The 13,396-nt window shown below is 35.7% G+C and overlaps 1 protein-coding gene across 1 annotated transcript in view; it reads left to right on the top strand.

The window, feature by feature from the left end:
* LONP2 (lon peptidase 2, peroxisomal) overlaps positions 1-13,396 on the top strand; it is a 96,962-nt gene that overhangs the window by 32,760 nt on the left and 50,806 nt on the right. The window contains exon 9 of the mRNA XM_077751384.1: positions 5,471-5,612. Coding sequence (XP_077607510.1) covers positions 5,471-5,612 — 142 coding nt within the window. The remainder of the gene's footprint in view (positions 1-5,470; positions 5,613-13,396) is intronic.

The raw sequence follows: 13,396 nt of genomic DNA, 5'->3' as shown, positions 1-13,396 counted from the left end.
ATGTGACAGTTGAAGCATTTTGGAAACACCCAGGTCTTGGCATTTAAGTACTGATCACATGCTCACAATTAGAGTTCATGCAAAGTTTTGTTTTTCCTCAGCCTCTGAGTAGGCACCACTGTTCTGCCGTCTTAAAATAGCCAAGGAAAAACAGAGCTGCTTTATATTATCTTCCTTGCTTATGCTCTTGATTTTGTCACTCACTTTTTCTTTTTTCCCCATGCTTGGAACTCTGTCATTTTGCTAGAAATACCTGTTTATGTGAAGGAAGGTGCTAGTAAGTTAGAAATTTATTTTAAAAACAAAAGTGTGTCTTTTAGAATTCAATGATAATGAAGTGGGAGATGGGGAAGAAAGACTTCATTTACATTTAAATCTTAAACTTGAAAAATAGTGATATGATTTTACATTGACCCATTGTTTTTGATCCTGTTAATTTTGAGTGGCTTAAAGGAAGAAGAGTCAGGTTTATAAATGCAGCTTTTCAGTCATCTCAACGTTTCTCATTTGGGTCTGTCTCCATTGGGATTTTTCTGTCCACTTTTGGGAACTCTGTTCCTACAAGTTTTTACAGCTTAACAGTTTTATATTTAAATATTACATTTTTAAAGAATTTAAATCAGTTCATAGAAATTAAATATAACCACTTCTTTTAGGATGAAGTTGTATGAAATAATGTTTCTATAATCATTTTTCATAAGTTGTTTCTTGGTGAAATATACTTATTGCTGCATCTCAAGTTATTGTTGATAGTACCTCTTTGGAAGTAGTATGCCAGCTGTTTGTTCAGATAATAAAATTATATCATTGCAAGGAATCTTTGGCTCATACAGGATGAGAACAAAAATAAACTTTTGCTTTCCACATCGATACATTTTTGTATGTAACCTGAAATGGTAATTTTTAAAACATTTTTAAAGTTTATTTATTTATTTATTGGGGGGGGGGGCGAGGCAGCAAAGAGAAGGAGAGAGAATCCCAAAAGGCTCCATGCTGTCAGCACTGATCCCAATGCAGGGCTCCAACTCACAAGCCCATGAGATCATGACCTGAGCCAAAATCAAGAGCCAGATGCTTAACCAACTGAACCACCCAGGCGCCCCAGAAATGGTGATGTTTTAAATACATTAACTGTTTTATTATTAGTCTCCATAAGGGGAAAATAAGCAAAGCAGCAAGCTTTCAATCTGCTTTTAGCATAGTATGCCAGACATGTCATGGTTTGCTCACCATCCTCTATAACCTGTATTTGCATGTACCTCTTCTTGGCCTCTTTAAAATTTAGTTTCATTTTAAGGCCCCATTCAAGGCTTTCTCCATTAGTATATGTGCAGTCAGTTATGATCTTACTCTTCTCTAAACTGACCACTTACTATATATTGTTTTCTTTTAATTAAATAATATAGGCCTCTGGCATTTACAGTACATTATTGTAGAGATAAGACATAAATATAGAACAAGTATAAGCTCTTTAGAGTAGGATTTTTAGCATGTCTTATTCTCCTTTTTATCACTCCATGCTGTATAGCACAGTGCCAAACATGGTAAGTGCTCTCTAAATGCTTTGTGAATTCAGATAAGATTAAAACATAATTATATTTTGGAAGTCTTATGGTCCTTTAAATGAGTGCATCCATACAAACGAGTGCATAAAACGATTTAGGAATGACTGCTAGAAGAATAACAATTTGATTTATTATGACATGCTATTTTAAAGACTTTTTAATTCCTTAGACTATTTTCCTTTTGACATCATTAGGATCTCTTTTAAAGCTTATCACTCCCAGTTGAAGGGATATATATATACACACCTTTGGTAGAAAATTTGGAAATAGTTTTTAAAAGGAAAAAAACTCGTTGTTTTTTTTTTTACTATACAAAGATTTATCACTGTTAATATTTTATTTCCTGCCAGACTTTTCAATGGCAGCTTTTGTCCTGTTTTTAAAAAAGTAATTGTAGTGGAAACTAACTTGACAATAAACTATTTAAGAAAAAAAATAAAAATATAAAAAGCAATTGTAATCCTACTCTTTTGACTTAACATCACAACATATGATTTTTATATTACAAATTCTTTGTAAATGTCACATCAGTAGTTTATTATTGAGAGAGACAGATCATGAGTGGGGGAGGGGCAAAGAGAGATAGAGACACAGAATCCAAAACAGGCTCACAGAGCCTGATGCGGGGCTCTAACTCAGAAGCTGTGAGATCATGACCTGAGCCAAAGTTGGATGCTTAACCAGCTGAGCCCTCCAGGCGCCCCTATTCCTGTTATTTAGAAACTGTTAGTGTCAGTGACAGGCTGACCAGCCTTTTGGCTTATGATTTGAAGATGTCCAGGCACAGAGTAGTAAAGTCGTTGATTACCATGGAGCTCCTGTAAATAGAGGATATTGTCTGTAGTTTTTTGAAGCATAAACCAGACTATACTTTGGAACATGAAAAATGTTGATCTTGTAACTTAAAATTTTGAACTGTGTAGACACTTTTGGTTTTGTGTATTTCATATAGTAATCCTTATAAACCTATGAACTGCCTGTGCCAATTACAAGAAAAATATGAATTCATGTATTTTTAAAATTAACTTCAATTTTAAGAAAAACTTTTACGTAATCATGTATTTAGGCTGAATAATAAGTAATTGAAGAGATATAGTCTTTGCAAACTTCCCTATATTGGGCTATGTTGCTTCCTAGATGTTGTATCATGAGGAAGGATATGACAGTATGTAGTTTGCCCTCAAAAAAGTTATAGTTTGTGAAAGAGTATTAATTTCATTAATTTCCTACTTATGTGGTTTTTCAGGAGGATATTTTGGTATGGTAATTTGTTTTTTAAAAGCAGTTATAGGGGCACCTGGGTGGTTCAGTCAGTTAAGCATCCGACTTCAGCTCAGGTCATGATCTCACGGTTCATGAACTTGAGCCCCACTTCAGGTGAGTTTGAGCCCTGCTTTGGGCTCTGCACTAATGTTGTGGAGCCTGCTTGGGATTCTCTCTCCCTGTCTCTCCATCCCCATCACATTTTTATTTTGTGTATTGCTACACTTTCCAGTATCTGATTCATATTCCAAATGTTTATTCAAAGTATACCTGTATCTTTAGTCAGTGAATTGCATGCTCCCATACCTTCTGGCAAAGGATGTAGCACATTATAGATATTTTCCACAGTTTATAGGCCCTACGTAATGGTTCTCTTCTTAGTTTGACCTCTAGACTAGAGTTACATATTTGGGGGATGTTGTCACCTCACCTGCGATTGAAGGACACTAAGGGCATTGCATGTGCTTGGTGCTATGAATGACATGAACAACAATGAACATCTTTTGGAAGCTTACTATATGCCAGGCGCTATGCTGTGTGCTTTACCTATTATGCTCTCTCATAATCATATAATCTGTGAGACTGGCAGTTATTATACCCATTTTCCAGATGAGGAAACTGAAACTTAGATCAAGTTATTTGTTCAAAGCAGTATTCAGACACTTGCATGGCCTTCACAGTGGTGATACTTTGTTTGGGTCCTGGCATGGTTGGTCTGATGTCGTTAAATAAATAGAAAAAACAGCTTCTATTCAGGAAACAATCTGACTGCTCTGTATCCAGGATCTACTCTATGATAAGACCCACTCTCTGTCATCGGAGTGCTCACTGGCTCTTTAGAGGAGGCTGAATATTGATACCAGAAACTAAGTTGTAACTACATCAGATGAATTGTAGGGCCAGTAAATGCTGTAGATGTTGCATTATTGGAAACATCACTTTGTGAGAGATGGTCAGGAAAAAAATTTTTTAGAATTTCTAGATATACATAGGTAGGAAGAGTATTCAGGGCAGGAAGTTACCATATTAACAGAAGTTAAAAAACATAAAGGGTATAGTAGGATTGTGCTTGTGGATAATGCAAGAACATAGTGGCAGCAAGTCAGGGAGGCTGGTGGGGACAGCATTTTGAAGAGCCTTGAATTCCAGCCAAAGGAATTTGGATTTATGCTGTAGGCTCTGGGAAGCAATGGAAGGTTTAGGAGGAGTTGTTTATGGTTTAATATCTTTTTTTCTGCTTCTTTAGAAAGGTCCCCTGCCTAGAATACCATTTTCTCTCCATGACTTTAGGTCATTAGTGCCTGGTTTTGAAATCTGCCTGTCAAAAACAGTACGGAAAGGAGAGAAGTTGATGCAGCAAAAGTGACTCAGACTCTTTGCATTTTGTTTTGATTGTTTTTGTGTTTTGTTTTGTTTTGATTTCCCTTCCCTATTTATTCACAGAATACTGGCAAATCTGTGAGTAACTTTGAGTCTTGTCCTTCCTGTATCCCATTCTGAAATCTTGAACGTGCTAACTCCTTATTGTAACAGGACAGTATTTATTATACTTGGTTCCAGGGCCTCAGTCACCCTCTTTTGATGTAAGGCATTCCCACGATGTATTTAAGGCTTTCTTGCCTTTTCAAGAAAAGGCATATATACTGTATTTATACCTCTCCTGCTTTATACCAGTCATGTGGTAAAACTGAGTCCTCCGTGAATCGGCTTTGTACAGATCGTAAGATAACTGTTGCTATCACATTTGCCATTGATCAGTTTCTTGTAGGCAGTCACCCTTTTATGCCTTTTCACAAACAGTATCTGCTTTGCAGATGGCCTAGGCAGCAAGGTTATAATTAAAATTGGTAAATTGCTACTTAAAATTAAGTTTTGCGGGCTTTGTAAAAAAGGCACTTTTTTTCAGTTGGACAAACATATTTGTTTTTATTCATGCCACCCTCTACATCTGTCACAATTATGTAGATGATTCTTGTTCAGATATAATAAGGAGCCTCTAATACATTAGTGCACAGCAAAATATCTGGCTGAACTTGGGCATAACAGTGTGTATAGGATGAACCCAGTTTTATTCAAAAGGCCAGAATTAATGGAATTTTGATAGACATACTATTGACCCCAAATCTTACTATAATTACAGACTGTTGCCTCTGAAAATAAAATAATTGGGGATTTTTCTTTCTTCTTTTTGGTCTATATTTTGAGTGGCCATTTGAACCACTTCTGATTTCCTTCATGAAGATGATGATGATATTTTAACCAGCCCTGGGACAACCATTTCAGTGTGTAAAAAATGCTTGTGTTGAGGGAGGGTAAGGAGGCTCCTTTGGACGTTTTGAAATCCTGAAAAGTAAGAATCAGAATCCTATGCTTAAGTATAATGTTTTTCAGTTTCACTAAATGACAAAAATGAACAACAATTCTTCCAGTATTATGGATAACTTATAGCTAACATTAAATAGAAAATAAGAATTGAATCTAATAACTCTTGGTTGTATCAAAGAACTTTTTAAATATCTAGTACGTCTTTGCTGTGTTACTGTGAGAACTAAATGACTTTTTCCCAGGCCTGAGTTTTGATTTCTAAATGATACCCGTCTTGCCTCCTGACGTCTTGTTAACTTGCTGTCTGCGTTCTATAGGCGCACCTATGTGGGCAGTATGCCTGGTCGTATAATCAACGGCTTAAAGACTGTTGGGGTTAACAATCCAGTGTTCCTATTAGATGAGGTGGACAAACTCGGAAAAAGTCTACAAGGTGATCCTGCAGCAGCTCTGCTTGAGGTAAGATATAGAACGTCCTGGTCTGTGATCGCCGCAGGTAATTGTATTCAGCAGCATAGACATTGATATGGGTGTAGTCATGGGAGAAAGTGTGATATGGATTAAAATCTGAAAGCAAACTGTTATTTAAATTGAAGTGTCTTAGAGATTTCTTCTTTTTCAAATAATTCTCATTTTTTTCTTTTTTGTTTTTACCAAATATCTTAAATTTTATACATGCTTTTTGTTTACTGATCAGTAATTCTCTAAGATTATTACAAAACACAGCAAGCAAGTTGTCTTCTCTCTGGGATCCCCCATTTCCACTTCTACGCTTTGACTTCTTTAACTTTTAGTTGATAGACCATATACAGTTTCTGGCATCATCTGTTGATTACCCTCTGTAGGAGATGAGGATTTTTCCTGCTTTCTTCTCTCCACCCCTCCTATATCATTTTTATACTCCCAGTCTCCCAATCTAAATTGTATCCTGATTTTGTTATGTCACTGTCAGATACGTACATTATTACAAGTATGTAAGTGCTTTTCACAGCTGAGCCATGTGATAAATGGTAAACTGGTCACTTTTCTTCTGCCCTACTTTCTGTTGTGCTGTACATTAAAAAAATTCTTCGTAGGTTAATAATTGTCTTGTTTCCTCTGTTTATTTTCAGCAGTTGTGTAAGTCTCCTTTCAGGACTTGGAGACACTGTCCAAGTGTTATGTCCGTTTTATCTTCTTCATGCCTCCGGCCTGAACTAGTTGTTGTCCACATCTGGTACCTAGCTGTCTTGTTCGGATCTCCCTTCACTTCCCGCCGTGTTGGATTTCCTGTTTTCCTGTATTCCATGCCTTCCACTTTCTTGTTTTATTCTCTCACTTTCTTGGTGTTAATCTCCCAGAAACTTCCTGAGAAAGCTTGCATGGGTGGGAAAAGTTTTTAGACTTTGTATATCTGAAAATATCTTTATATTTCCCTCATGCTTGATTGGTAGTTTGCATTCTAGTTAGACATAATATTCCTGCGGTATTTTGAAGACATTTCTCCATTGTTTTCCAGTTTCCTGTGTTGCTGTTGATAAGACCAAAGCCTTCTGGTCCTGTCTTTTGTGACTTGTTTTACTCTGAAAACTTTTAAGATCTACTCTTTATCCCATTTTTCTGAAATTTTACAGTAATCTGATTCCTTGGCATCAGTCTCTTTCTCCATTTTTGCTGATGCTTTGAAGAGTCTTTGAATTGGAAAATCCTGTTCTTTATTTCTGTAAAATTTTTTTGAATTCTTTTGATGATTTTTTTCCTTCATTTTTGGGGGGAACTCCTCCTATTAATTGGATATAAGATCTTCTTTTCTATTACTCATCTTGTTTTTTGCTATACTTTTTATGAAGACTTCCTTAGCTTTAACTAGTAATCCTTCTATGAGTTTATTATTTCAAAGATCTTTTTCTTAACTTCTCTGCTTGTTCTTTTTATAGTATCTTGCTCTTATTGCATGGATGTAGTATGTCCTCTTATCTCTGTGAGAAATATACTACTAGATTTTTTTCCTTTTTCCTTTTCTTTAAGCTGCTTTTATCTATTCGTTATGTTTTCTCCTGGTCTCTGTCTTTCATATTAGAATCTTCCATTAGATGTCTGGTAATTTTTGTTTGTTCATATTTAATAGTGAGGAACACAAATGCTGATTGGAATCTGAGGAGGGTTTATTGACAGAGTTTCACAATAGGGTCGGCTGGGCCATTTGGTTGAAGAACGTCTTATGTCAGTAACTTGTGGTCAGATTTCTCAAAGAAGGCTCCTTAATTCTCTTGCCTTTAGAATTAAGGCTCTGCTGCCAGTTTCCTGGGAAATAAGCAGTGGGGAGAAAGGTGTGAGTGGGGACTGTCACTGCATTCAGCATCCTGGATGTATGTATTCACCTCAACTGCTGTTTTCAGTAGATTACATACTCCGCTCAGCTGTACCCAGGGTCATCTGGGCAGGGAACTGTTTTATTTCATAAGATAATAAACTTCCAGGTTTTCCTGGGATGCGGGATGGGATCTGGGACCTGACTGCTTTATAAATGTAATATAACCAGTCCTCCTTAGTTTACTACCTTTGGTCCCCCAACCCTTACCCTGGTTTAAGTAAAACATTAATATTCAAACTGATTTATAAATTGAGGGAAAACTTGCTTTGTGAAAGTTTGGGTTTCATATTTATTTCCTTGCTTTGAATTCCCTCTGGCTTCCTGTTTCTTTCTTGTTTTTGTTTTTGTAATCTCTTAGAACAAGATGACCTTGGGACATGTGTCTTGTAAGCAGGGAGACCATACATTCTGGTTTGCCTGGGATAATCCCATTTTATGCCTAATTTTCAATTGCACTGTCTTTTGGTCTCAGATGTGGGTCCTGTTTGGACAATAAAAAGTACAGTTGCTATACTTAAAAGCCACAGAACTTGGAGATAAAGAGTTTCACTTGGTTTGGTTTGCCTATTTTTATTATAAAACAGTTGTGACTCAGTGACTGGTTTACTCATCAGTACTACAAACAATAAAATAGTGAACATTATTGAAGGTTTTAGTGGCTTCTTAGAGGATTACTTTATAGACTTTTCAGTTTAATTTATATTGCTATAAATATAAACATAACATGTGTAGAGTACTTCACAACTTCAGGTACTGGCAGACTCTCTCATTAGACAGTTACAGTTACCCTGTTGAAAAGAATTTGAGAGTGATTCCCTGATACTTGGCTTTCTCAACATACTGTTTGTGGGAGTCCTAAAACAAATCCACCAAAGACAGCTTCACAAATAGTAGGAGATGATTAATCCCCGTCTGTTAATTACACAGTGTATTTTAGGTCTTCACCTAGTGCTTTGTAATTAGATTTATTAACATTTGTTGGATTGAGATGACCTTTGATAACAAATAGCTGGCATAGTGACATTCCCTTGTCTGATATAGAAGTTGGTATTCACTTTTTTGGCAATTGATTTATTAATATTCCAAATAAAAGTATTAATGCCTCAAATGATACCTCAAAGTCAATGATACCTGGGATCACATACTTACACTGTAGTTTAGAGTAACATCAGTTCCTTACAGACTGAGGTTCTTTTTGTTGTTGTTTTATTTATTTTGACAGAGATTGAATGCGAACAGAGGAGGGGCAGAGAGAGGGAGAGCGAAAATCCCAAGCAGGTTCCATGCTCAGCGTGGAGCCCAACAGGGGACTCGATATCACATGACCGTGAGATCATGACCTGAGCTGATATCAAGAGTCAGGCTTTTAACTGACTGAGCCACTCAGGCACCCTGAGACTGGGGTTCTATAGAGTGACACAAGATACATATACAGAAGAAATAAGTATCTTGGTACCTGATGTTCTTCTCCCTCCCACCTGCCACAGTCCTTGGTAGAAACCTCTTACAGCTCAGGTTGTTGAAACAATTAAATGAGATGTATGTATGTGGAAGTTGTGAAGTACTCTACACATGTTATTTTAATTTAATATCCCCCCAGTTTCATCTGTGTCCATTTTGAAAACGACTTTCTGTTTCCATCGCCTTTAGACTCACCTAAATGAAAAAAAGAAACACCTTGTATTTAAAGTATAATATTACTGAGAATCTGGAATATCCATGAGTATGGTTTTTGTCTTTCCACATAGCCTACTCTTAAATGATTTCTGGATATTATTTATAAAATATATACTCATGAGATTATTTTATAGCTAAGTTATATTATGACAGTATAAATTAGATATAAAAAATGTAACAATAGGTATGGAGTGGTTACTCCAAATAAAGAATATACTTGTTCTGTCTATAGATTCTTCTCACCTTCATATTTATTCATGGAGGAGATGCCTATTTCCAGTTACTATTGTCAATAAAGGAACATTTACTCAAAATTTAGATAGCCTCTTAAAAATTTATTGGAAAAATAAAAAAACAAATTTAGCTAACTGATAAGCAAATGTTGGTAGACCGTAGAATTTGGATGAGTCTGTTGTTGAATAGTATTAAAATGTCAGAAACAAGGATCATCCTTTTATATAATTACTAGACTCAAAAGAAGATTATAGAATTCTTAGCAGGTAGATATAATCGTATTTATAATTGATGCAAGATCCAGACTTTATTATAAAATATAAGTGCATTTCTTTTTTTCTTTTTTTTTTTTTAATGTTTATTCATTTTTGAGACAGAGTGTGAAGGGCAGACAGGGGGACGGGCAGAGAGAGAAAGAGACAGTCTGAAGCAGGCTTCAGGCTCTGAGCTGTCAGCACAGAGTCCGGTATGGGGCTCAAACCCACAAACTGTGAGATCATGACTTGAGCCGAAGTTGGACGACCAGCCACCTAAGCCACTCAAGCACCCCAAGTGCATTTCTGAAATACACTTTAATGTGAATGTACTAACAAAATGCGTGGATACTTTACCAATTTTCTATATAAACAGTATTTACAGTTCTGAATATATATATGTGGTATCTCCAAAGCAGAAAAGTCCGTAATCTAGACATAGTAAACTTTCTTTTTTAACTGAAGTTCTTAATTAGAATTAGATCCATTTAGTAATTAGATTGAGTTTTGTATATTTACTACTTGGATAAGCAGACCTAGGGTCTTCTAATCTAAGCTCTACAACTATTGTCAAAGAATTTCAAAGGAGAAGGACTTGGGAACCATGTAATCCAGCTCCATCCTTTTATTAATGAAAATTTTGAGATTCTGGATATTACCTTAATTTCTTCTCTCTTCACATGCCATATTTACAATATAAATTCTAAGACCTAGCAGAGTAAAAAATGCCTTAAATACTAATGTTATGAGAGAGGTGTGGGTGAAGACACATTTTCTGCTTTCATTTCCTCTCTCCTATCTCTGATTAAAGGGGATACTGCCGGGGCACCTGGGTGGCTCAGTCAGTTAGGCGTCCGACTTCGGCTCAGGTCATGATCTCACGGTTTGTGAGCCCCGCGTCGGGCTCTGTGCTCACAGCCAGCTCAGAGCCTGGAGCCTCTTGGCAATTCTGTGTCTCCCTCTCTCTCTCTGACCCTTCCCTGCTCACTTTGTCTCTCTCATGCTCTCAGAAATAAATAAAACATTAAATAAATAAATAAATAAAGGGGATACTGTCATTTAATGATCAAACTAAGCTACATTAGGGAAATTACTTTCCAGTGCTGGCAAATCCTATCACCAGTGCCCAAGACATACTTGCAGGTTACACAAAAATGTCTTTATGTCTTTGTGAGCATTTTTCTTCTTACACCCAGCTCCCATTTTTTGTCTTCTTTTTCTTGTTACCCACCCACTCTCCCCCAGCACATACACATGTACAGGCACCACCAGACTATCCACAGCCCTCCAGCCCTTAGCTATATTCACAACCAAAATGACTGTTTCTCATTTCTACCCTATTTAACACTCCTGTTATTAGAGTTTGGTGGTAGTAAAGTTAGATTGTGCAGTTAAGTTTACCTGAAAATTAATTTTGGAGTGGGTTGAGGGAATTAGTGTTAATGAATTTGTGACTTGATAATCACCAAGACTTTCTTTTCTTCTCTTGGCCATCTTCAGGGATGCTCTATAAGGGGATCGTTAGACAGCCCTGTGGCCCAAATCCTGGCTGTGTGTCTTGGCAAGGACCCACTACTGGATTCAATAGTAAACTAAGAAAAGGAAAAAAAAGAAAAAACACCTAAGAGAAGTACAGACAGTAAATTGTTGAGAACTAGTATTTTGACTAATAAATTAAGAAATAAAAATGAGTTGGGTTTAGTCTTTTATACCAGGTTTTCAGGAGCAAGCACTTTTCAAAATATCCTGTTCATTTGGGGAAACATTTTACCAGTATTTAATTGATGATATATTCTTACTTTTTATATGAAGAGTGAGCAGTATTTACAAATTTAGAGAAACCTCTTTTATATTAATGATCCTCTTTTGCCAAAAAGAAATAAATAAAATTTGAATGTTCTGAAAATCTTTGATCAACTTTGGTCAGTTTTAAGTCAAAAGTAGAAATAGGCATTCATAGTGAGATATAAGCTGTTTGCCCCTGATTAAACCAAAGCAGCTGACCCTATTTAAAAATTATTATTTTAAATATATTTTATTTACTTAATTTTTTACAGTGTCAATGAGGTATAATTACATACAGTAAAGTGGGTATATTTAAAATGTACAATTTAGGGGCGCCTGGGTGGCTCAGTCAGTTAAGCGTCCGACTTCAGCTTAGGTCATGATCTCACGGTTCGTGGGTTGGAGCCCCATGTCAGGCTCTGTGCTGACAGCTCAGAGCCTGGAGCCTGTTTTGGATTCTGTGTCTCCCTCTCTCTCAAAACAGTCTGCTCATATTGTACTAGGATTTTAATTGACGTTTCATTTCAACCTGTACTTCATTTGGAGAGAATTGTCATCTTAAAAATACTGTGCCTTCTTATCCATGAACATTGCATATCTCTTCATTTGTTTAGGTCTTCCTTACTTTTCAGCAGCGTTTTAGCACTTTCAGCACATGCATCTTGTTCTTTATCATATTAATCCCAAATTATTTCATAATTCTTGTTTTTTATTTCAATTTCTGATCATTGCTAATATAAAGAAAAAGTACAATTTATATTTTGTGTATTGACATCATATCCTATATTCATTTATTCTAGTCCATTTCTTTCTGTTTTTTTGTTGTTGTTGTTTGGTCCCTGTGTTTTATGTGAGGGCTTTCCTCCAATCTTTGATGATTCTTGGTTGTCCTTTTATATATATAATGTATAACATCAAGATTATTAAAAGTCTTGTGCTCACATGCAAGGTGACACCTTGTGGGCTTCACCACACAGTGAGAGGTTGGGAATAGGTTCTTCAAATTTTCAGGACCTATAGATCTTATTTCTTTGCAAAGTTAGTATTTTCAGAGAAAGATCCCTTATTTCTGCTAGAGTCAGGCTCTCTGTATTGTAAAACCTACTGTTGTAAGCAGCCTGTGGTTAAAATGTTGACTTTCACTTTCACATTTCTAAATATTTATGTTTTTATTGTAATTATGATTTTTAATATATTACCCAAGTATGCAACTTAGTGTTTTCAAATTTTAGACTTTATTGAGGATCTATTTTCATAAATATTCTGCAGATTTTAGGAAAGACAGTTTATTTGTAACATACTGACTATTGAAGTATATATATATGTATATCTATGATGAAGTGTACATAAGTATAAGTGTGTATATGTGTTTGCACATATGTATACCCATGCACCTAAACAGCAGCAGTGTTGTAACAATTACATGTGTGTATGTGTTATAAGATTGCTGTTCTCTAGGTTTAGATCTTTTTTCTGCACATTAAGATATACATTAAACTTACTATGGTTTTTGTCAGTTTCACTTTTTATAATCTCTAATGGAGTTTTAAAATTACTTTTTAAGAATATTCATTTGTTTAAATCATCATTATGGATATTTTCTGCTATCTAGGCACAGCCATTTGTTCCATTCATTGGTTCCTAACCTCTGTTTCTACTTAGGTTAATAATACTTATATAGTTCTTCCTTCCTTTTTTGTTAATATACATCAGGCATAGCTTTTTCTGTCTTTTAACTCTTAGCCTTGTACTATTATGTTTTATTAGTATTTCATATAATCAAGTTTTAGATTACCTTTTGATACCATCTGGAAGTTTCTGATATTCAGTAGGCTTTTTTGAATTATTATCTGACTCAGGTTTGGAGCCTTTTATCATCTCGTTGTTTAGTTGTTTTATGTGCCCTTTTTAAGGAGTCCTATTTACTTCCTTTGAATTAT

Source organism: Crocuta crocuta, unplaced genomic scaffold (genome assembly GCF_008692635.1).
Source record: "Crocuta crocuta isolate KB4526 unplaced genomic scaffold, BGI_CrCroc_1.0 scaffold124, whole genome shotgun sequence".
Lineage (NCBI taxonomy): Eukaryota > Metazoa > Chordata > Mammalia > Carnivora > Hyaenidae > Crocuta > Crocuta crocuta.
This window is presented reverse-complemented; position numbering and strand designations above follow the sequence as displayed.